The 23,224-nt window shown below is 37.9% G+C and overlaps 2 protein-coding genes and 1 long non-coding RNA gene across 3 annotated transcripts; 1 reads left to right on the top strand and 2 right to left on the bottom strand.

Moving 5' to 3' along the window:
* The first annotated feature begins 609 nt into the window (after positions 1-609).
* Positions 610-2,680, top strand: LOC104115266 (glycine cleavage system H protein, mitochondrial-like). The gene is made up of 4 exons (XM_009625854.4): positions 610-859; positions 1,146-1,234; positions 1,974-2,144; positions 2,428-2,680. The coding sequence occupies exons 1-4, from the start codon at positions 751-753 to the stop codon at positions 2,551-2,553; spliced, it is 495 nt and encodes a 164-aa protein (XP_009624149.1). The 5' UTR covers positions 610-750; the 3' UTR covers positions 2,554-2,680.
* Positions 2,518-7,146, bottom strand: LOC104115265 (ent-kaurenoic acid oxidase 2-like). Its single transcript, XM_009625852.4, has 8 exons — positions 6,891-7,146; positions 5,731-6,217; positions 4,746-5,009; positions 4,564-4,653; positions 4,387-4,465; positions 4,199-4,305; positions 3,737-3,861; positions 2,518-3,642 (listed from the first exon to the last, which is right to left on the bottom strand). Exons 1-8 carry the CDS (start codon positions 7,124-7,126, stop codon positions 3,537-3,539), a joined length of 1,494 nt encoding a protein of 497 aa, XP_009624147.2. The 5' UTR covers positions 7,127-7,146; the 3' UTR covers positions 2,518-3,536.
* Positions 7,147-10,233: 3,087 nt separating this feature from the next.
* Positions 10,234-13,705, bottom strand: LOC108948350 (uncharacterized). Its single transcript, XR_001973049.3, has 2 exons — positions 13,550-13,705; positions 10,234-10,782 (listed from the first exon to the last, which is right to left on the bottom strand). It is a non-coding gene; the product is annotated as an uncharacterized lncRNA (long non-coding RNA).
* Positions 13,706-23,224: the final 9,519 nt, after the last annotated feature.

Genomic DNA, 23,224 nt, shown 5'->3' with positions numbered 1-23,224 from the left:
GAGTAAAGATTATGAAATATCAAGAATCAAATTTTAACAAAGAAAAAAAGTTTTTGGTTATTTTTTTTTATTTGCTTAAACTTAGTTTAGTTTAGCTGATGGTTTATCGAAAACAAGCTCATAAGGTGTGCGTACATACTATATTCCTCAGGCCCCATTTATGGGACTATACTTGGAGTTTTTTTTTTTTATTGTTGTTGTTGTTGTTGTTGCTTAAACTTGATGGATAGAGCTATCGGGTACTCGCAGGGGCGAAGCCATCTTTTGCTAAGGGTGGTCAATTGATCACCGTTCGTCGAAATATTACGAAAAATACACTGTGTATATAAATAAAATATTAATTTTAGATGTATATAATATATATTGAACACTCTTTGTCGGAAAATTGTTTTACTTCTTTCAAGTCTGAATACCCTTAAAAATATTTCTAGTTTCGTCACTGAGTACTCGTTCGTAGGATTTAACTGGTATTCAGTGAATCAGTCAAAGTGCACGCTAGCCGGAATATCACTTGGTATAATCGAAAAAGAAAGGTACTCAAGGTTGCATTCCCTGTTTACATTTGCTAACATGTTATAACAAGGTATTTTCAGGTTATTAATCTGTCATTACCAAAAAAGATATAAAGCATTTTGGTCCCTGACTTTAGGATGAGGCTTTCATTTTACACCATTCAATCTTAGATAATAAAAACCAGAAGTATATAGCAGTAACCTTTCACTCCCTTTTGTGACATTACTAGAGAGAAAAATGGCTTTGAGAATGTGGGCTTCTTCAACAGCCAATGCATTGAGAGTATCCACTGCCTCAAGAGCTAATCTTTCCCCTGCTTTTTCAATCTCTAGATGCTTTTCTACTGGTAACTTTTTCAATCCAATAAGCTCCTTTTTTTCATTCTCACTGAGTAAACATTGATAAGGAACCTTGGCGTAAGTGGTAAAGTTGCTGCCATGTGACCAGATGGTCCAGTATTCGAGCCGTTACAATAGTCTCTTGCAGGAATGGAGGTTAAGGCTACCCTTGTGGTCTTGTCCTTCCTCGAACTCCGCGCATAACGGGAGCATAATGCACTGAACTGCCTTTTTTTTAAGTAAATATATTTTAAAAATTTACATTAAGTTTCTTGAAAATCTTGGTTTTTGTAGTTCTTGATGGTCTGAAGTATGCATCTTCACATGAATGGGTGAAGCATGAGGGTTCAGTGGCAACAGTTGGAATCACTGATCATGCTCAGGTTCTTCTTATCTTCAGTACTTGGATATAGTCTCCCCCCCCCCCCCCCTCCCAAAAAAAATAATTGAGATATCCCCGAGAATCAGGTGGTGCATAGCTTGAAATTCGGTGGATAATAGGCTTTTCCCTCTATCTTTTTCCACTTAAATACCACGTATTTTGTCCGCCATAGACTTGCAATCATATTGAAAAATATGAGGAGCTGATATATTGTCCGGATTCTTCAAAAATGTCGCGGGGTGTGTGTCTGATCTTCCAAAAGTAGTACATTTTTGGAGGATTCGACACGGGTGCAACAACATTTTTTGAGAGTCTGAGCAACATACGGAGCTCACTTGGAAACCATGATAAAAAAGAAAACAGGAAACCATGAATATGAAAGAGTTCAACTTGTATGCATTGACCATGTGAAAGAAACTTTACACTATCATATCACCTAAAACACGACTGCAAGTAATCATCCTCAAAAAATGGGATTAATGATCTAGAAAATAAGGTAGATTAATGGCAACTACTACATTGATAGTGTAAAAATCTTTACACTTTCAGCATATATAGGTTAAATAATAGAGGATGCTATTAACAGAATGCAAATGTGAAGTTGTAAATGCATTCAACAGAGGTTAGTCTTAAATCATACAGCACAAACCAATCCATTTACATTGTTTGAAATGACTAGCATTTAGAGTTATTCTTAATCTGGAGATAGAAATTGACCTTCAAACATGAATGTTTTTCAGGATCATCTTGGAGAAGTAGTGTTTGTGGATCTACCAGAAACTGGTGCTGCTGTTTCACAAGGAAGCAGTTTTGGTGCTGTTGAAAGTGTGAAAGCTACCAGTGACATTAACTGTCCAATCTCGGGCGAGATTGTTGAGGTCAACACAAAGCTCACTGAAACACCTGGTTTGGTAAATATTACTCCAACTATTTCTTGTTTTCTTTCTTTCATTCTCCTTGTGACCTATAGGTCAAGGGTTCGAGCCGTGGAAGCAGCCACTAATGCTTGTATTAGGGTAGACTGTCTATATCACACCCCTTTGGGTGCAGCTCTTCCCTGACCCTGTGTGAATGCAGGATGCTTTGTGCACTAGGCTGTCCTTTTTTTCCTTCATTCTCTTCTTGGTGAAATGACAATGTCGTTCTCCTTATGACCTTTTTCGATGTTTTCTTGATCACCTTTTTGCTATCAAGGTTAACTCGAGTCCATATGAAGACGGGTGGATGATTAAAGTGAAGCCGAGCAGTCCATCCGAGCTAGAGTCTTTGATGGGGTCCAAAGAGTACACAAAATTCTGTGAAGAAGAGGATAGTCACTAAAACTTGAAGGTGTTTTGTTTATTCAACTTGGACTAACTTTGCCTGGTTAAGGCTGATACTGTGATGAAACTTCCTGTCACTTGTTAAAATTCTACAAAAATCAAAATAACATCCACTTTTCTGGTGTTTTCTTTGCCTTGCGCAGAGTTGTGATGTAGTTTTTGGTTATTAAGATCATCTTGCTCTCTGATTTTTCACCTTCCAATTCTTTCTACGTAGTAATTTTCGCCATGTTAAAGTTGGTAAACAAAAGACTAGCCGCTTAATTATATTACACATAAGTCTTAACAAGAAGAGGAGCCTTGGCATAACTGGTAAAGTTGTTGTTATGTGACCAGTAGGTCACGCATTCGAGCCGTGTAAATTGCCTCTAGCAGAAATGCAGGATAAGGATGCGTACAATAGACCCTTGTGGTTCGTCCCTTCTCCGTACCCCGCGCATAGAGGGAGCTTAGTGCACCGGGATGCCCTATAAGTCATAACCAACTTGAATTTTGTCCTTATATTTGATAATTCCCTCAACACTTCTACTTGTTACTGGTATACTTCTTCCTTAGGGAGAACTATTCACTTGTTATAGTCTTCCAAAGTTGGACGATAACCATGTAATCTGAAGGGGGTAATTAACTTGAATAATACAAACAAATTGAAGACTTATAGCTAACAGACATACAAGCAGGTCTAAAATGCCCTACAACAACACAAGGAAAACATGGTACACAAGTTAAATGAATCTTTTTCTTTTGATAATGGTGGTGTGTCCTGAAATGAGCTTAACTGGAGTTACATTGTCAGTCGGTGAGGATTCATATAGCCGACCCCAACTTGTTTGGGATTGAGGCGTAATTTTTTTTGTTGATAAATGTGGCATCAACGAGCTTGTGAGCACCTCACTATTCCATCGAGTACCACCAATGAAATAGATTTGTTTGTAGACAAGAATGTGGTTTAGGCTCAACATGAAATAGAGAAAGATGCAATGATTATTGACATGATGTTGAGAGCTTCTTGAGTCTTGCAATACAATTATCAGTAGGACTAGGAATCGGTAGATACGCCACCCTTATTTCTGGATTAAGCCGCTCAAGCCTGCGCAGAACAAATTCAAGCCAATTATGCCTAATTCTTAACTCAATTATATCATGTGGAGTTGCAGAACTCAATGTGTTTATAATGTTAATACCTATAGTAAAGAAGAAAATAGTGAAGAAATACTGAAACTTCAAGCCTAGCCAACTCTGCTCCGGGGCACAACCGGGGGCCTGCTCCAAAGGGAAGAAAGGCGCTAAATGGCTTTGTCTCATGAGCCTGTTAAGAATCAAATGTGTAACTTCCTTAGCCATAAAACTTAGTATATCATGTAACCATGACCAAATCTTGGTTTTATCATCCATCTTAGGATGAGTATAAAATGGCAGTCCGGTGCACTAAGCTCCCTCTATGCGTGAGGTTCGAGGAAGAGCAGGACCACAAGGGTCTAACGTACGCAGCCTTACCCTGCATTTCTGCAAGAGACTGTTTCCAGAGCTCGAACCCGTGATCTTTTGGTCACATAGCAGCATCTTAGGATGAGTATAACAAGTGGAAAATTCACTCTAAAGGAAGAAGAAACCAGTAACAAATAGAAGTGCTACTTAATACTTACATCCCATCTTAAAGGATTAAACTCTTTGGGGTTCACATAATTGTTAGGATCCAAATGAACTTGCCTAATCCAAGTCAATACCTTCCATCCTTTCGGTATGGTGTACCCTACAAAATTTACATAAGACATCTTATTTGCTCAAAATTTGCCAAAGGAAGGTGAACAAGAGAAGAAAAGATGAAGTTTACCATTCATGTTGATGGTCCTTTTCGCGTTTCTATAAATCGCTAAGGTGATATTAGAACAACGTAGAGTTTCATCAATCACCTTGAATATAAACACAATCTATGTCAAAATTCTTGAACTTTAAAAGGTCTCTTATGAGTTATGACTTGCTTGCATTTTCGTACGACTAGATTATTTACCTTGGTTAGATATTTCATCTGTCTAATCTCGTCGTAGCTTAGATTTTTATCAGAATGCAGCCTATTCTTAACAATTTCCTGTTGTTCCTCCTGAAAATATAGAATTTCTTAGCATCACTTAACTAGTCAAACATTAATAAGGTTCATATACCTGCATCTCAAATAAGATTACTTGTTATTACCTTAGCTTTTTGTAAGAATTCAGGATGTTGTTCTAAGTACATAATTGCCCATGCTGTAGTATGAGCAGTAGTTTCATGACCTGCAAATGCATACACAATTAACAAGTCGATGATCTCCTCATCGCTTAATCTTTTGCCTTCCTCGTCTTCAATGCACATAATCAAATCCACCATATTGCACTTTACTCTTGATTTATCCCTCATATTCATGACTTTTCTTTCATCTATTACTGATTGAAATATCTTGATTAAGTTTGCTCTAGCCTAGTGCCACAACAACAGAAGGGAACACAAGTTAGTGATTAAGAAACAAACATCAGTTTTAACCTCTTAAAATTTCATAGGAGTGCAGTTTTCCCTTTTCTCTAATAGGGGAAGTGCAGGGGCAAATGCTTATTCTTCGACTTTGGGTGTTTGGTATGATGGAAGTCATTTTCTGAAATATGGCTTATTTTCCGATGTCCTGGAAAATGAAAAATATTTTCCGGAAAAAAATATATTTATTAAAGATTGATAATTTTATTACCAAACCGGATAATGTTCTGATGAAAATTTTGAGTATTAAAGATTGATAATAATGTCTAATGTGCTGGTTAGAGCAATGATATGAAGTTACGAGTTGAGATAGTTGTAAAGGAAAATGACTTCCGTCCAAAAGTGATAACAAGATCTGCTTACTCCCTCCTTTAACAAGATCGTGATGACAAGTGGCCTTTTACTGAACCTCGATCAGCTTAAACTTGAAACTGCCTCAAAAGTAAATAGATCCCGACATACTTTCTGAAAATATGTTTCTCTATATCAAACACACCCTCAAACTCTATATATTATATATTGTGAACTTTCAAAAACTATATATCGATACTAAAGTACTCACCCATTGTCACATATGATTAGTGAATGCGGTGGTACTTTGCGCCCACTGACTTAAAATTTTGTTTCCGTCTCTAGTAAAGGGTGTATAAAAATGGGAGATAGATCTAACCTTGAATGCCCTATGATAAGCAAATCCAGGGAGATTGATAGGTAGAGCCATAAAACCATGTGAATAAATTTTGTACACTTTTTCCACCATATCTAACCATTTGGGATCAATTTCACTACCCATCATAATTCTTATAATCACTTCAAATGTAGCCTTCTTCATTTTACTTACAAACTCAACTGGGTTTTCTCCTATTTCAGCCCATTTTTCATATGAACTCTTCACAACTTCCTCAATTAGACCAAGATACAATGACAATGCCTGTTGACCTTTAATTGGAGCTGTTGTTATTCGACGAAGACGCTTGTGTTCTTGATTTGTAATTCCATGTAATGCTTTCTTTCCAATTAGATTTAACACTGATTCAGGCCAACCCAATTCAAAGTTTTCATCATCCATCAAGATTTTCCTGCATAGTTCAGGTTTTGTGACAATGATGCTTGGCATTCCAAACATAAATGCCTTGTACATTCCTCCTTGTCCATACCTTCATTATATTTCATATTTTTGACCAAATAATAAAGATTGTTAGATTGCTATCACTAAAGAAATCAAATCAATCTAGTTAAGCCAATAGCAAAAAGAAAGGAAGAAAGAAAGGGAGCAACGGAGCAACCGTAAAGTTATTTATGTGTGACCTATAGGCCACGTATTCGAGCCGTGTAAGCAGCCGCTAATGCTTGCATTAGGATAGGCTGTCTACATCACATACCGGGTTCCTTCGTGATGTCTTGCGCACCGAGTTGAATTTTTTTTTTTTAATATAAAAGAAAGGAAGAAATATTCAAATTTACCCCTCTAATGTACGAAATATCCTATTTTATCCTCCGTTATACTTTGGTTATTAGCAACTTGTTTCATATTTATCCTTAACTTGAACGATGCTATAGCGTGCACTAGATGAATTCTACATATTAAAATAATTTGAGAAAAAGTTTCAAATTTACCAATCTACTTTTGGTTGGTTTAAAATTATCCTCGTTATACGTCAAATTAGAGCTCCGTCTGGGTCAACGAAAACTACAATACGATTTGCGGACCGCAAGGATATGAAAGTACATAAATGAGGGCAAAATTAAAATACTCATATAGTAGATGATGTTTTTTTTAAAAATATCTTTTTTCCTAAAAGAAGAGGATAATTATGGTAGGAGACATACCTAGAGGTAAAGTAAGAGATAAATGAATCAGGATCACCATATTTGAAAGTAGTAAAGAAAGTGAACATATTCCCAATAAATGGCCAGCTCATGTCACCTGGAGGTATGCAGTAGTACTTGTTTGAAATAAATTTGCTAGTGTAAAACCAGTCATTTGCTCTCTTTAGCAAACAATAAATGGTAAAAATCCCAATTGCCAAAACTGTGAAAAAAATGGATCCTAAATCATACTCCATTTTCACTATTTAGGCAAACCAAGAAAGTTTTTGCATGCAAAATATAAATATGATTCAGTTGGTTTTATAAAGAGTACATCACATTCAGAGCAGTTTTCATAAATTAGACGGCAGATAATGACATTATGTTTGGACACATATATTATATTGTTTAATATGGTGTCATCTGCCGCTTCACCAATTTTTTTATTTATTAAATGTATATATGTACACAATTATATATATATATATATATATATATATATATATATATATATATATATATATATATATATATATATATATATGCTTGAAGAATAATGCAAAGTAAATTTCTGTTTGGAATTGATGAAAGTAATTAAAGTTTTATTTGAACCCCACAACCTCAAATCCAAACCAATGTACTAGCTCAATGGTGATACATGACAACGATCTTTGTTGTTTAATGCTACAACACGACGTAGCTTAGAGGCGAACTGAGGATTTAAATTTAATTTGATCTTTAAAGTTTTAAGTATTGGAGTCATTTTTTCTTATAACTATAGTGTCCAAGTTAGTTTGTGTGCGCCTCGACTGATTCCACGGGATACTTGCCACCTACTATCAAAATCATGCAGAAGCAAAATTAGGATTTCAAGCTTATTAGTTCGGAATTCTAGAGCATTTGAGTTATTGAGTTCTAAATTATTAAATTGTAAATAATCAATGAATTGTTCAAGACAAATACAGGGTTTGAACCAAAGCTACTGGGTTCGCTGAACCCGTAGCTAGAACACTAGCTACGCCCCTAAAAACAAGTAACATGTAATTCTATCCACCAAAACTTGGACGAATGAGAAGAAATCACTTAGTGTTTTTTTTTTGCCTCCACTGGGATTGAACCTGAAACCTCATAGTTCTCACCCACTTCACTGTTGTTCAATGCTACAACCAGTGGCGTATGCACCTTATACCATGCGGTGTCACGGAACACCACTTGGTCAAAAAGATTTACTAAATATTTATAAGAAAAATAAAATATTAGGAATACGTAAAGACAATGACACCGTTTGTCATTATAGTGATCTATTTATACATATTTATTTCTTCTAATTATGACACCGCTTACATAAGATCCTATGTACGCCACTGGCTACAACATGATGTAGAGGTTACAACGATCTTTGTTGTTCAATGCTATCAGAGGCGGATCTAGAATTTTAATTCTATGTGTTCAATATTCAAAGTTTTTAGCATTGAATCTATCATATTTTTAAAGTTATGAGTTCATAACTACTATTTTTTATACATAACTTTATATTCCGCGCCGAAAATATTGGGTTCAATTGAAACCGATAATTCTATGTTGTATCCGCCCCTGAATACTACAATACGATATAGAGGCGGATCTAGTATTTAAATTTGATTGGATTTTTAAAGTTTAAAGTACCCCGAAATTGTGAAGCCGGCTCGTACTGTCGATGCATGTGTTAGTCTTGTCCTCTCCGTCTTATATTTAATTTTATCCAATATGGAAAGGCCAAAAAAAAAAGGCGTTAGCAAAAGATTAAACGGCAACCGTAATTGACTATTTGACTTATTCTTTGACAGAATTATTATATTTTGAGTGCCGCACAGCTAACCAATAATTTTCTTATTTGATTTGGGTCGATTTTTTTCTAAAAACAATTAAATCGATTTTTTAAATTTCGTAACTAAATCAAACCAATTAAGTTAATTTTTTATTAAAATTTTACAATTTTTTCAATTTTTTGTCGGTTGTTTCTTAAATAGAGACCAAGGTGGATTCATGTGTAACCAAATTTTCGTAGTCTTTTTCTTTTTTGCCACAACAAAATAAAAATTATTTGGATGGCGACACATATTTAAGGTGTGCATAAAGTCATCTAAACCCACTATTTTTTGCTCGAATCACTTTTGCATGTGTGAAATATTTTTAAATCACATTCTGAATCTGTAGAAAAGCGAAAGTTTCTCCATTTTCGAAACTCGGTAGGTTGGTCTGTCTGTTTCCCATTTTGGTAAACATTGCAACAAAATATGAACTTTTGCACACTTATGAGCCACAAGTTATCTTACAATGTGCCAAGTATTGATTTTCTAATATCATTATATTCTGATCATAATAACCTTAGAGCACTTTTCCTTTATAAATTTTGTCTAACCAATGAATACTCCTCTCCACATTATTTAGAACTTGATGTGCTCCTACTTCAAAATCTGTGCAACATCTAACAGTCTGCTTTCACTCTTCTCCACTCATATGATTATCACATCCCAAACAAACATTAAGGGCCAACCAAACACTACAATACGTCAAGATATACTAATAATTTATGAAATTTTTAGTTGAAATTGTTTCATGTCAAAACTACCTACTCTTAGTCTGATTTTTAGCCGTAGCCAGCTCGAACCACCTCAGCCTGGTTTGCCGTTCTAGAGGACCCTGAACAAGAAGCGACAAAGATATCTGATCCAGACACTGCTAAACCACGAGAGATTGTTCATCAACAATTTTGAAAAGTCAAGTAACTTTGTGACTTTAGATTAGGGTAAGGTTGTGTACAATAGACCCTTGTAGTCCGGCCCTTCCCAGATCCCGCGCACAGCAAGAGCTTAGTCCATCGGGCTGCTCTTTAAGTAACTTCGCGATCTTCGATTCAGGGTAATGTTGTGTAAAATAGACCCTTGTAGTCCGATCCTTTCCCAAACCCCGCGCATAGCGGGAACCGGTGGCGGAGGCAGGATTTCCGTTGAGGGGGTTCAAACAAGGAAAAAGTTATAAAATTGAAAGAGGTTGTGCGCAGTGGGAATTGAATAGTGACCTCACAAAGGTTTTGAACCCCTTGACTATTGAGCTATGCTTTTGGGCTATATCAAGAGGATTCAAAACATAATATATATAAATAAAAAAAATAAATTTTACATTACATATACAATGTAATTTTTCGGCAAAAGGGGTTCGGGTGAACACCCTTCCGCCCCTCTAAATCCGTCCCTGACGGGAGCTTAGTGCACCGGGCTGCCCTTTAAGTAACTTCGCAACCTTAGATTCAAGGTCCATGTCTCTAACATTGAAATGACAACTGAAGCAAGTAACAAAGTAAAAAACAGAACACATTAGAATGTCTGTGGCAAGGTGCATGTAATTTGCCAATTCACTTTTATTAATAATACACCCTTGTAGGAAGTAAACATAATGTATCTCACACCTAAAGGCAGATTTAACCACACCCCAGAACAAGGATTTCAATCACAAGAACTAAACAAACAACCACAAATACATAGAACTGGAATGTGCTCCATCCATAGAGAGCACACACGGTTCACTCATAAGGTGAGCTTTATGATACAGATTACAGAGAGCGATGACTTATTAGCGAGCAACTATAGCTATATGCTAGCTGCAAACTTCACATATAACCATTACACAGAACAGCAACCTCTGAAGATTGAGTATGAGAAATGGACATTAATTCCGACCTGAAATCCTCAGTTCCGTGACTTCCCTCCCTTGAAGCCACTATAGTTTCGTTCGAGCTGCAAGAATTCTCTACAAATACTATATCTGGTAACGAGTTAGATAAAGCGATGAGCAATTCACGTGCCACCTCGAAAGGAGCCTCCTCTCCAAGTGCTCTATTTGCCATAAAACTGTAAATCCTTCCACCTGAAATCTGAAACAACTAGTTGGTTCATACATTTTCTAAATGTAACATCCACTTTAAAGCTACAACAACAACAAACCCAGTGTAATCTCACAAGTGGAATGTGTGGAATAGTGTGTACGTAGACCATGGAATGTAGAGAGGTTGTTATCAACTTTAAAGCTATAAGCTAAAATTTGGTTCTTTCAAGTTTAAAGAGGCATGATGAATGATAACCAATAGAAGTGCTATCTCAAAAGCTAGTAGTTAGCTAATGCCCCAAAGCAATAATACTCGTCTCTTAATGTTCTATTGTCCCGCTACAGCAACAACCTATGTTGCACGGGCTCTCAGAAAATAATGCCGGGTGCGTGTAATAATGTAATTTTGGAGGATCCGATACGGGTGCAACATCATTTTGGAGAGTCCGTGCAACATAGGCAACAACAACAACAATATACCACGTGTAATCCCACAAGTGGGGGTGGTAGGGAGGGTAGTACGTACGTACGTACGCAGACCTTACCCCTACCTTGTGCAGGTAGAGAGGCTGTTTCCGCTAGAGTCTAGACCCTCGGCTCAAGGAGAACCATTGCCCCGCTATAGCACTTACACAAACTATTCACCATAATACTTTCAAGAATGGTCAGCCATTGGAGAAAATATTTTCAAGAAATGGCCAACAATTCCTGCTTGAAACAGTAACTATATGTGAAGGAAACGACTAGAAAGCATTGATGTCGACAACATGATGGTTCACCTTAACAGTAAAAGAAACATTCAATAGAATCATTAAAGGCACATAATAAGTAAATTATACTATATTAGCGAAGGCATATAATGACTGGAGTTACTGGATTCTGATTGACTTAGTACTTCCTCTGTTTCAATTTATGTGAACTCATTTAATTGGACATGGAGTTTAAGAAAAGAGAGAAAACTTTTGAACTTGTGGTGTAAAATGAGGCACATTTATTTTGTATGGCTATAGTAGAGAAGGATCTAACTTGTCTCCTTTGAGTTTATACCAGATGATATAAGTTCAACCATAAATACTTGTTCCTGTTTTCCTCCCTTTTTAGTCAAAAGGTATGTCCAATGTTATGATGAACTTCTGTTATATTTTTACAACATAAACTCCACTCATGTAAGTTTCACATAACATAGTCGGTTCCAAGCCCAAATAAAGAAAGAAGGTTGCGATAAGTTGACAACCAGCATAAAAAAATTAATCTTCTGAATGCCAACAGAACGGATACAGAGGATTCATATAGCAAACCTAGTTGGGATTGAGTCGTAATAATTTGAAATACAACTACAACATAAGCAAAGAACGTCATTTTTGCCCCAAGACAAAAGCTGATGGATGGAGGACTACTTTTAAGAAGGCGACTTATAATTAGCATAACACATAACCTAAAATGAAGCATGTTTAACTCAAGACAATCAGACGAGAAGAGGGGTGTTATAATGAGCAATAGATGCTTTATGTTTGAAAAAGATTAGGAAAATGCCAACCATATCTTCCTACATTGCCTAGAGGCAAAAGAGTTATAAAGCCTGATTTTTTTAAAAACTTATTTGCCTAGAGGGGAACAAGATTCATAAGAAGAGTAGCTTTGGGAAACCTTCTTCATGCATTTTGTTTGGATTAAAGACTTGAGTTTAATTGTTACACCACTCATTGAAGGATAAGTGTGAGTTCTAGGGAAACTTTGGATATTTTATTTCTCAACCTTTTCAGACTTGTTTCAAAATTTCATTATATACACGAAGCGGGGTACTTCTACGTTATCGACCCTTACTAAAATTGCATTTCTTGTTGTAAAGTCGGCTCAAAAGAACCTCAAATTTGTTTTCGAAAACATAAATTAACATAATTGACTACTTGAGCCTAACTCAACCCCAAAAACTAGCTCATAAAGAGAGGATTGCCCAAGTCCATATAAGGAGACGACCAACTCATTATCCAACCAATGTAGGACCCTAACCCACTATAAGCCTCTCCCCCGCATGCCCAAACCACCAAGCGTGGACAATATAACACAGGAACCCAAACGAGAACGGACCTGACTCTGGTACCATGTAAGATATGACAGTTGGTCCTAACTCAACTTCAAAAGTTAGCTCAAATATAATTGAATGGATATAGAGAATTCATATAACAGACTCTCAACAGCTTGGTTTTGAGAATTGTTGATTCATATATGATCTTCTTTCCTCCACTTTAATTTCTTTTCTGAGAAACTTGAGAAAAAAATTCCCATGGGGTTTTCTAAAGAACTGGAGTATTTTTCTTTTTAAACTAAGAAATCCCCGAGTGATGCTCCGGTGGATAACGGGCCCATCAATCAATCCTTCTCCACTTAAATAGTATACAGTGTTCGTACCCATGACGTGCCCCTAACCAACACAATGCTAACCAACCCAAGATATGATAGATGTTGTAACTAATTTCATGTTATTAGCAATAAGAAATCAAATTTTCTCCATAAGCAAAAAAGGAAATACCTTTTCTGGAAAAAAATTTAAAAAGAAAAGATGAGATCTTCCCTTTTCTGTGTATAACTTAAAACCTATACATCGATTTCTTGTTAAACATAGATCCATAATTATCACATTTAGAAATAAAGAGAATATAAGAAAATAACACTATAAATATCTTATGTGTTATATTGATCTTATGTGGAACATTTGTAATGTATCATAAAATCGAACTTTCCTTTTGCCAAATCAAATATAAATGATGCCAAATACAGAGAAATTTTATGAAATAGCAGAGAGAGAAAAAGTGTACCTTAAGCGCCTTTGCTATCTATTGATATGGCCTATGTGTTTTGGATTGCATATGTGTGGTCTTTTTTATTTGGATGGGGAAAGTTTACAAATTTGACCAATTCCTATGCTTGATTTTCGGCTAGCTGGCCAAACAAAAAAAAAAAAACCTATTTTTGGTAATTTGTAATTTATTATCTCTACCCCTTAGCTATAACAAAATATCACTTAGGTCCTTGTGGTTTTAGATAAATGTCATTTTTAGTTTAATCATCTGATAATGGAGACCCAGACAAATATGGCAAAACAACATAGTATAGTCGCTCTAAAAAATAATAACCGAAAATATATATATATATATATTTTATATGTTAATGTATAATATAAAGAAAATATACATATTTTTTGTACATAATCAATACATAACATTTGTACATTAACTAGCAAATATAATTAATTTTTACTGACCGACCAAATATGTAACTGCCCAGCAAACATCTCGTGGCATATGGCCCATTAAAATGAAACTGCTCTCTACCAAAAGAATTGGATAAATATTAGATATACATTACGCCTCCTTTACGTGGCACAAAAAAAAAATACGACTCTACAATTAAAAAAAAAAACAAAAACAAAAAGCAAAACAACTAAATGGTAATGATAAATATATACTTGAACATGAGTGTTAACCATTGCATGAGCATATGTATATGTAAAATGATTTCTCCTCTGTTGAAATCTATATGAAAATTCATTTTAATATTTTGTAGACACTATTTTATTCACAATTTTACAACTTTCAAGAATCTACATTCATTAACTATTTGAATTTGGAATGTTGTTCTCCAATGTTTTCTCTATCAAATTAGCTTAAACGCTTAATCAATAATTATGTTAATATTTCATTCTGCTACTATTAGTATAATAGACAAGTTAAAAAAAATATTCTTAAGCTTTGTGCTCGACCAAATGGTATAAAACAAAATGTGATGGAAAATAGAACTATAGTGATACTATTATTTCACCTTAATAAATTATAAGGAGGTCTCTATAGTGGAACTGAAATTAGGTATGTCTATTTTCGAAATTTTAAACTAGAGAAGAATGATTATGTGATATATACACGAATCAGAGAGGTAGATGTAAATTACTCCTGGAAAATTGTAACGATTCGGTTGGTCATTTTGAGTATTATAACCCTGTTCTCCCATTTACTGCTCAATTTATATCTTACAATTGATTTATGACTTATCGAGATAGTTGGTTCGGGTCCGGAAGGAATTCGGGGTGAAATGAGACACTTAGTCTCATAATTAAAAATTTAAGTTAGAAAAGTTGACCGGATATGGACCTATGTGTAAACGACCTCGAATTCAAATTCTGATAATTCCAATAGCTCCATATGGTGATTTTGGACTTAGAAGCGTATCCGAAAAATTATTTGGAGGCCCGTAGTAGAATTATGCTTGAAATGCCGAAAGTTGAATTTTTGAAAAGTTTGACCGGGGGTTGACTTTTTGATATCAGGGTCAGAATCCGATTCTAAAAATTGAATTACCTCCGTTATGTTATTTATGGCTTGTGTACAAAATTTGAGGTCAATCAGACGTGATTTGACAGATTCCGGAGTCATTTGTAGAAATTAAAAATTTTAAAGTTCAATAAGCTTGAATTGAGGTGTAATTCATGATTTTAGCGTTGTTTGAGGTGATTTGAGGATTCAACTAAGTCCGTATGATGTTTTAGGACTTGTTGGTATATTTAGTTGAGGTCCCGAGGGCCTCGGGTGAGTTTCAGATGGTTAACGGATCAAAAATTAAACTACAACAGCTGGTGCAATTTCATTCTGCTGAAAATTTCTTCTGCCATAATCGAGCCCAGATGCGAGCCCAAAATCAAGTCCAGAAATCGAGCCCAGATGCGAGCCCAGAATTGAGCCCAGAATCAAGCCACGATCGAAGGCAGGGTCGAGGATCTGGATCGAAGCCACGATCGAGCCCAGGGTCGAGGGCCACGATCGGAGGCAGGGTCGAGGATCAAGATCGAAGCCACGATTGAGCCGGGGGTCGAGGGCCACGATCGAAGGCAGGGGTCGAAGACATGATCGAAGGACAGGGTCGAGGGCCATGATCGAGGCCCATGATCGAGGACCTTGATCGAAGGCCAAGATCGAGGCAGAACCGAGGCTATCTAGGCAAGATTATAAAATAAGGACTTCGTCCCATTCGCCATTTTTGACAAATTGGAGCTTGAGGAGAGGCGATTTTTGATAGATTTTCAAGGAAAACTTGAGGTAAGTCCCTTGTGATCATTTCTACTCCATAATATTGAATTATCGTTGAATAATCCGACTAAATTACATGATTTTGAGGTGTAAATCGGAGATTAGAATTTAAAAATTTGGAAATAAGATTTGTAGATTTGAGGGTCGAGTTGAGGTCGGATTTTGGTAAAATTGATATGGGTAGACTCGTGGTTGAATGGGCTTTCGGATTTTGTAACTTTTGTCGAGTTCCGAGACGTGGGCCCACAGGCGATATTTTTTGAGCTAAAATTCGGATTTTTATGGAAATTAGCATTTTCTTATGGAATTAATTCCAATAAATTTTATTGACCGAAACAAAATTGTGACTAGATTCGAGGCATTCGGAGGCCGATTTGCGAGGCAAAGGCATATCAGAGTAAAGAATTTCACGCTCTAAGGTAAGTAACTGTTTTAAATCTGGTACTGAGGGTATGAAACTCCGAAATTTTATGTCATGTGAATATATTGGAGGTGACGCACATGCTAGGTGACGGACGTGTAGGCGTGCACCAAGGGGATTGTGACTTGGTCCGTCCCGTGGAAACTGTATAGTTGAATAATTTATTGTTAGCTATATGCTCTCTATGTGTTGAAGAAATTTAACTGTAAATCATGTTAGAAATCATGCTTAGGCTATGTTATAGTACTGTTGGGACCCGCAGAGATCGCGTACTTATTGAATTATTTGCTAATTTCTGTCTTGTACTCAGACATGATTTTTCTTGCATATTATACCTCAGTCTTTCTGGATATTTGTTGATACATTATGTTATCTTTGTTTGGGATGACCTTTGTGATTTCTGAGAGCCCGAGAGACTAGAGAGGTTAAGGACTGAGTAAGACCGAGGGCCTGTCGGTGAGGTAAGGATATTATAGCACGTGAGTTGTCCGTACAGGATATTATAGCACGTGAGTTGTCCCTGCAGATTATGGCGCTTGGGCTGTAGGAGCCCCTCCGGAGTCTGTACACCCCCAGTGAGCGCGGGTACTGATCGGGTCCAAACCTACACCACTATTGAGTAGCGAGGATGGTCGATACAGTTTTACCTAACAAGGTCGGGATCGATTTCCATAGGGAGTTAATTGATTTGGAATTAGGTTTATATCTAAGTCTAGATGTGTGTGTTGTTCCTAATTACACCTCCAAACATGATGGTGTTGGTTCTACTTCTAATTCTATTCTATTGTATGCAATGATTAAAGCTAAGTACAATATTTTTTATGTTGGTTTTCAAGTGTTTAAAAAGGACTAGGGTAGTGACTTTCGCCTAGGTGAACATCTAACGGATAGTAAGAATCTAGGGCAAGCTTGATTAATTTGGGATCGTAATATTGCTATCACACCAAAGTACTCACTCTATACCTTTCGGTAGGTTGATTGATTTTGCCCAATTTGGCTTTCTCAAGTACAAATGGGTATTCGTGTAATACACGTAATATTAGCTCAAGTCGGGTATTACTATATCTAGGTTTAACCCTTTTTATTGGAGCTAACAATTTCTTGAGTTCACCCCAATTACTTGTTAGCCTAGTTTTTCTGGACTTAGTCCCTCTTTCTCAAGAAGAGCCTAAGTCACAAAGGCATGAATCAGTGTTTGCAACTACTAATTCTACAATTCTAGCATGAGCTAGGCTAAATATCACTAACCCATAAATAATCAAGCCCTAAAATTCAAGACCCATTAAATACCTATACTAGGGTTGGGTCACAACCCTAGCTATGAGTCTAGCTACTCATAATAATAGCAGAAATCAAAGATAAGGAGAAGATATAATCCACAATACTAAATTAAAAGATGAAAATCTAATGTTATAAGGTAAATCTTGTACAAAATTGCCCAAAAGGAAAAACTTAGTCGTCTCACGTACTCAGCAAAGACATAACATGACCTAAAATGGATAAAAAGATCTATTTATACTAAACTGCAATTTCTGGACAAAAATGCCCCTGCGAAAGTTTTGCGGCCGCATAATTCTGACAGCGGCCGCACACTTGCTTTCCCGGCCGCGTAATTCTGACCGCGGTCCGCGTTTCTTCACATCTAGACTTGGGTTGAACCTTGTTTCGCGGACCGTATAATTTCTATCGCGTCCGCGTGAGAGGCTTCGCGGCCGCGTAACTTTGACGCGGACCGCCCTTCTCATTTTTTCTTGAATCATGCACTCTCTGAACCTTAGAAACCGTGGTCCGTGGAATTCGCATCGCGGCAGCGCTGGTACTTTCGCGGCCGCATCTTCTTGGCGCGGCCCGTGTCCATGTTTGTGCCCAAAACATCTGTGATTCTTCATATCGCGGACCGCAAAATAATGGCCGCGTCCGTGTTGATACTTTCGCGGTCGCGTATTTTTGTCGCGGTCCGCGTTCCACACCTCTTGGCCCAATCTTGGTTTTTGTTCAAGTTTTAACTTCTTTATGAGTTGATTATGGATCCTTTGGCTCATTTTGAACAATCCCTGCAAGCAATCATATTAATTTAGTTTTCGGAAATACCTTCACGCATTTTTGGCCCAAAACACAAGTAAAAGAGAGCAATTAATAGGCTAAAATCCCTACTTATCAACTCCCCCAAACTTAAGCTTTTGCTTGTCTTCAAGCAAATAAGGTAATTCCCACCTCCACAAGAAAAAGAAAAAAAAAATTACCCTCATCAAGCATCAAGCATCATTTGGGACTAACAATTACCCTCAACACAAATGAATTATCAGCAACATCGTGTTATGCCCTTTTGAGTTCCATAGTTCTAATGTGACACTAGAGCATCAAGAGTTGACTCAATTCATCAAGGAAGCTCTCTCTCTCTCACGTAGGTCATTGTGGATCCTAAACTCCTCCTCCTTTACTCTCCATGAGCAAATCTCACCTTTTAGAATGTGACCCTCAAAACAAGGATTGTGAAGAAGTGCGCTCATCACTCTCAAAAGAATATCACAAGTCTGGCTCTAAGTACCATAATCTTACCCCTTATGTAAATCACCATTAACGTAAGCTCACTCAACTTGAAATTATATAGGGCTTTAGCAGGGATGTAATGAAGGCTTTTGGGTCAATGTAGGACATAGCGAACTATGATGGTTTCATCTTTCCTTAAGCACTCCATTTTCTCATTTCAGCTCATACTTTCTTGACTCTTTGAGTCATTTTTATTCTTCCTTAGGGAAACTAGAGAGACAAACCGTCACTCTTTCTTACTCACGATAATCATTTTTCTCCTTTTCTCATCATTCCTTGCCTTTCATCATTATGTTCTTTGAATCCCTTCAACCTGTATTTCCTTTTCTTCCTTTTCAATAACTCTTTTTCTTCTTTGAACCTTTTATCACTTTCAGATTACTCGTCTCTCCCCCAAACTTATACTTTTGCCAATTGTTCATCATGAATGCTAAGAAAAGATTGGGTGCCAAGAGAGGGTCATTATAAAACGGAGAAAAACTTGTAATGTGGCTATTGAATGAAAAAGGCTTAGGCTCAAAGGAGTTGACTAGGGATATCATATTGGTAGGCTATGGAAGCTTTCAAAGTTCAACTTGGACCAAGGAGAGCCTACAATCATTTCTCAAGTCAAGTTACACTTAGAATTTCTCCTAGACAAACATCTAGGGCAAGTTCTAGACTTATTGGCACGAGACTTGGACTTGCAATTCAATACCTCACCTCTCAAGCCGCTAGATTGTTAAAGAGAACAGAGTCGAGGGCCCGCAACAACCCTAGCTAAGATTGAAAATCACCAATCACTCAAGGAAACCACTCGATGATTGTTTTAGCCAATGCAAGAGTCTAAAGGTCACAACTAGAGCTAATCTCTGCCAATCAACTTGTCTCTAACCATGAGGTCGAAGGTAAATATGTTAGTACCAAGTGAAGCCTTCTTGAAACACTTTTATTCATTACGACTATATACACCAAAACAAAAAGAAAACGGGCTCGATACCTTAAGAAGGTTGTCACGCCATCCATCGTTGGGAAGAGTCACCCAGTTCACACAACATCCACCTTTGGAAAGAACCGTGGCATTAAGAAACCAAAGGCTTATTGATCGCGCAGAATGTAAAAAGAAGCTAAAAACTAAAAACTCAAAAAATAAGCTACTAGAGGAAATAAGAAGCTAATCTATTAAGGAAAAATACGAAAGAAGTTATGATGTAAATTACGGAAAGTAAAATGAATATGTACAATAATAGAGTGACACAAATATATACAAAATGGAAATGAATATCTACATCGAATGGTAAAGTTATATACATACCAAAAGTGAAAAATAACAAAAGTGAAACTAACGATAAATAAAGGTAAAGAAAAATAGTATCATAATTTTTACATATCAATGTCATCAAATCATAACCAAATCAAAATGGACCCCCCCTCCCCCCAAATAAAAGATAGCATTGTCCTTAATGCTAATATCAAACCGTGAAGGGTTAGAGAGTAAAGAAAACTCCTTATGTGGTCTTTGGCTGCATGGGGTCATCAGCTCCCTCCGGGTCCTCTAACTGGATCTCCAAATCCTCTGACCGGGGGACCACAAACCTTCTAACTAGAGCTCTGTCTGCCTCATGCTCTGCTGCTTGTGCTTCTGGGGCAGTCTCCTCCATAAGCAAGTCAAGTGGGATATGTCCAGCAGTAGTGAACTTCTCTATCTCCTTCTTCAGCTTCTCCACTGACTCCCTTGAGGCCTGAGTCTTTCTCATCTTCTTTACCTGCTTGCCTAGATTTTTGATCACCTTGCCATGAGTATCCAAAGTCTCCAGGATCTTCGTTTGGTTGTTCAGGAGCTTCTTCTAGTTGGCCAGAAGCTCTGTCAATGAATCCTTCACTGATGGAGGTACCTGAAGCTGTGCTGGGGCGGACTGTGCTGCTAATGCACTGGATAAGACAGACAACTTTGATGTAGCTGCCTGCATCTAGTTATTGATGCTGGATAAGGTCTGAGAAACCCACAGTGCAGTTTGGGGGTAAGTAGAAGATGAGGGCACAGATATTGGCATAGTGATGGATGGCCCGGATGAAGGAGGAGGCATGGCAGCTGAAGGTCCCTCTGCTGTGGAAGGCTCTGACCCGGTGGCCACTACCCTTGGCTCTTCAGACTGGCCAGTGGAGGTAGTGGCTTTACCCTTTGCTTTAGGGTTGTCCGGTCCTTGAAGGCTATACCAGGAGAAAGGTTTCTTCGGCTTCACTTTCATGTCATAGTGCCTCCCCTCTACCCTTTGGTCCTCGAGATACATAGTGATGAAGTTGGGGTAGGGGTAGGACCTTTCTTCTTTTCCGGTTCCTTTGGAGATGTGGTGGGACATGAGGTTCCCTACATTGATTGGATACCCCACCATGATGGAAGATATTAGGATCGCCCGGGAGAGTGGGATGTCACTATCATGGTGGCTAGGATCAAGCCGGTTGCATACAAATGTGCACCACCCTTTTGCTTCAAAGCTTAGGGTGTTTCTCGCGATTGAGACTCCAGTTGTGAGCCAGGCCGGTGTTGTCCCTGAGATGGCTATTACTTCCGCTAGCCAAGGCCGGGTTGCTTCATCGAGGGCCATCTTCTCCAAATACTGTACAGCTTTCACATCCTCAAAACCGGCATAGTGGTTCCGTCAAACCGTATCTTCAAGTTTTGTACCTTTGTCACAGTGGTGCCCTTTTTGATGTGGGCAACATTTGCGTAAAACTCCTTGACAAGGTACTCATTTGCATCTAGAACCGTGCTGGTGAAGTACTTCCCCCCTTTTCGCTCCTCAAACTGTCTCTTGACATTTGGATTGTGAGGAAGGATGTCTCTTTCTATAAACTGTCGCTCAAGGATGAGGACGTTTGGGGCCACCATTCCCGGAATTTGAAGTATGATTTCTCACTCACGAATCTATCCGCCCACACCTCGGGTTTCCTTGATCTAGCAAGACCACCCACATTGGTATCACCCCTTCTCCCGTCATCCGGGAACTTGTCATCCTCATCTACATCAATAGGAGCAGCTGTTGAGGCCGGAGTTGCAGCAGGTGGGGAAGATGGCTTCGATGCCTCACTACCTCCCCCTAAGCCATCAGACGACCCAGAAGAGGAGGTAGTTTCATCGATTAGGCGAAAAGGTTATGATTGGGCCTCTTGTCGAGGTTGTGTAGATTCCCCCTCAGAAATCTCCCGGGATGGGAGATATTCACTTGTGTCTGATGAATCGACAGGAGGTCTAGTGAGGGTTTTCTTTTTGCTGTTGATTCTTTGAGATGCTAAAGGCAAAGCCTGCTTTCCTTTGCCCCGGCCTCGGGAGGATTCTTCCCTCCCTTTTGATTTGTCTACTCCACTACGGGATCATACCATTTTCTGCAACACACAATTAGTGAAAGATAATTAGAATTGGAGTTTAATAATGCCTTAATGCAGTACAGATGAAAGAACAACAGTGCTTCTTAAAATAGGGCATTGCGGACCGCAAAAAAGTGGACGCGGCCGCAGAATGCCAGGTTCAGACTACTGACTCTCTGATCTTGGACACACGTGGACCGCGAAAAATTAGACGCGGCCGTGAATGACCAATCGCAGACCGCAAAAAAATGAAATCGATCGCGAAAGCAGTTAACAGACTCTTTTAAGTTCACAAGCGCGGACCGCGAAAACTTGAACGCAGACGCGAAGGACCAACCGCGAACCGTGTAAAAGTGACCGCGACCACAAAATTCAAACACGATCAGTACTAAGAACACTGATAACTAGGGTTTTTTTTACTAAGTGTGCAAAAATTAATTCAAATAACCATGCAAAGTTACTAACCCCAGCCCCCATTAGGCATATAAACACTACCCACATGTATTTAAGTATCAATTAAGCATTAATTTGAGATCAATGGCATGCATCTAACCCTAACTAAAAAGAAAAATTAAAATAAAGAGAAAATAAGAAAGAAAAAAAAGAAAAAGATAAAATCACATCATGGAATTGAACATACCAGTTGTAAAATTATAGTAGGAAATGAACTCTTAATGTGAATGAGATGAAAATTTAGCACGAGATGAGATGAACAGTGCTTTTTGTGCGGTGAAACGTTAGGGTTCAAAAACTGTAAAATATTTAAAGAACCCTTATTTATACTAATCAACTATGGAACCCACCGCCTTACCTGAGCGCGGCCACGAAATTCTATCGCGTTCCGCGCTATGTTACCTTATGCAGACCACCTTCAAGCGCATGAGCGCGGTCCGCGGAATATTGGTCGCGGCCGCAAAATTCAACGCGGTCCGCGAAAATTGGAACACGACCGCGATCTCTGGAGGATTTTTGACAGTCCAACTTCAGAGAGTTGGCATTTTTCTCTTTTCAAATACGCGTCCGCGGACAAAAATGTGCTGCCGCGAAATGCTCATGCGGACTGCGGAATTTTGGGCGCGGTCCGCGCACTTCCACAC

Source organism: Nicotiana tomentosiformis, chromosome 12, assembly GCF_000390325.3.
Source record: "Nicotiana tomentosiformis chromosome 12, ASM39032v3, whole genome shotgun sequence".
Classification (NCBI taxonomy): domain Eukaryota; kingdom Viridiplantae; phylum Streptophyta; class Magnoliopsida; order Solanales; family Solanaceae; genus Nicotiana; species Nicotiana tomentosiformis.
The sequence above is the reverse complement of the archived record's forward strand: the minus strand, read 5'-3'. Positions and strand labels throughout refer to the sequence as shown.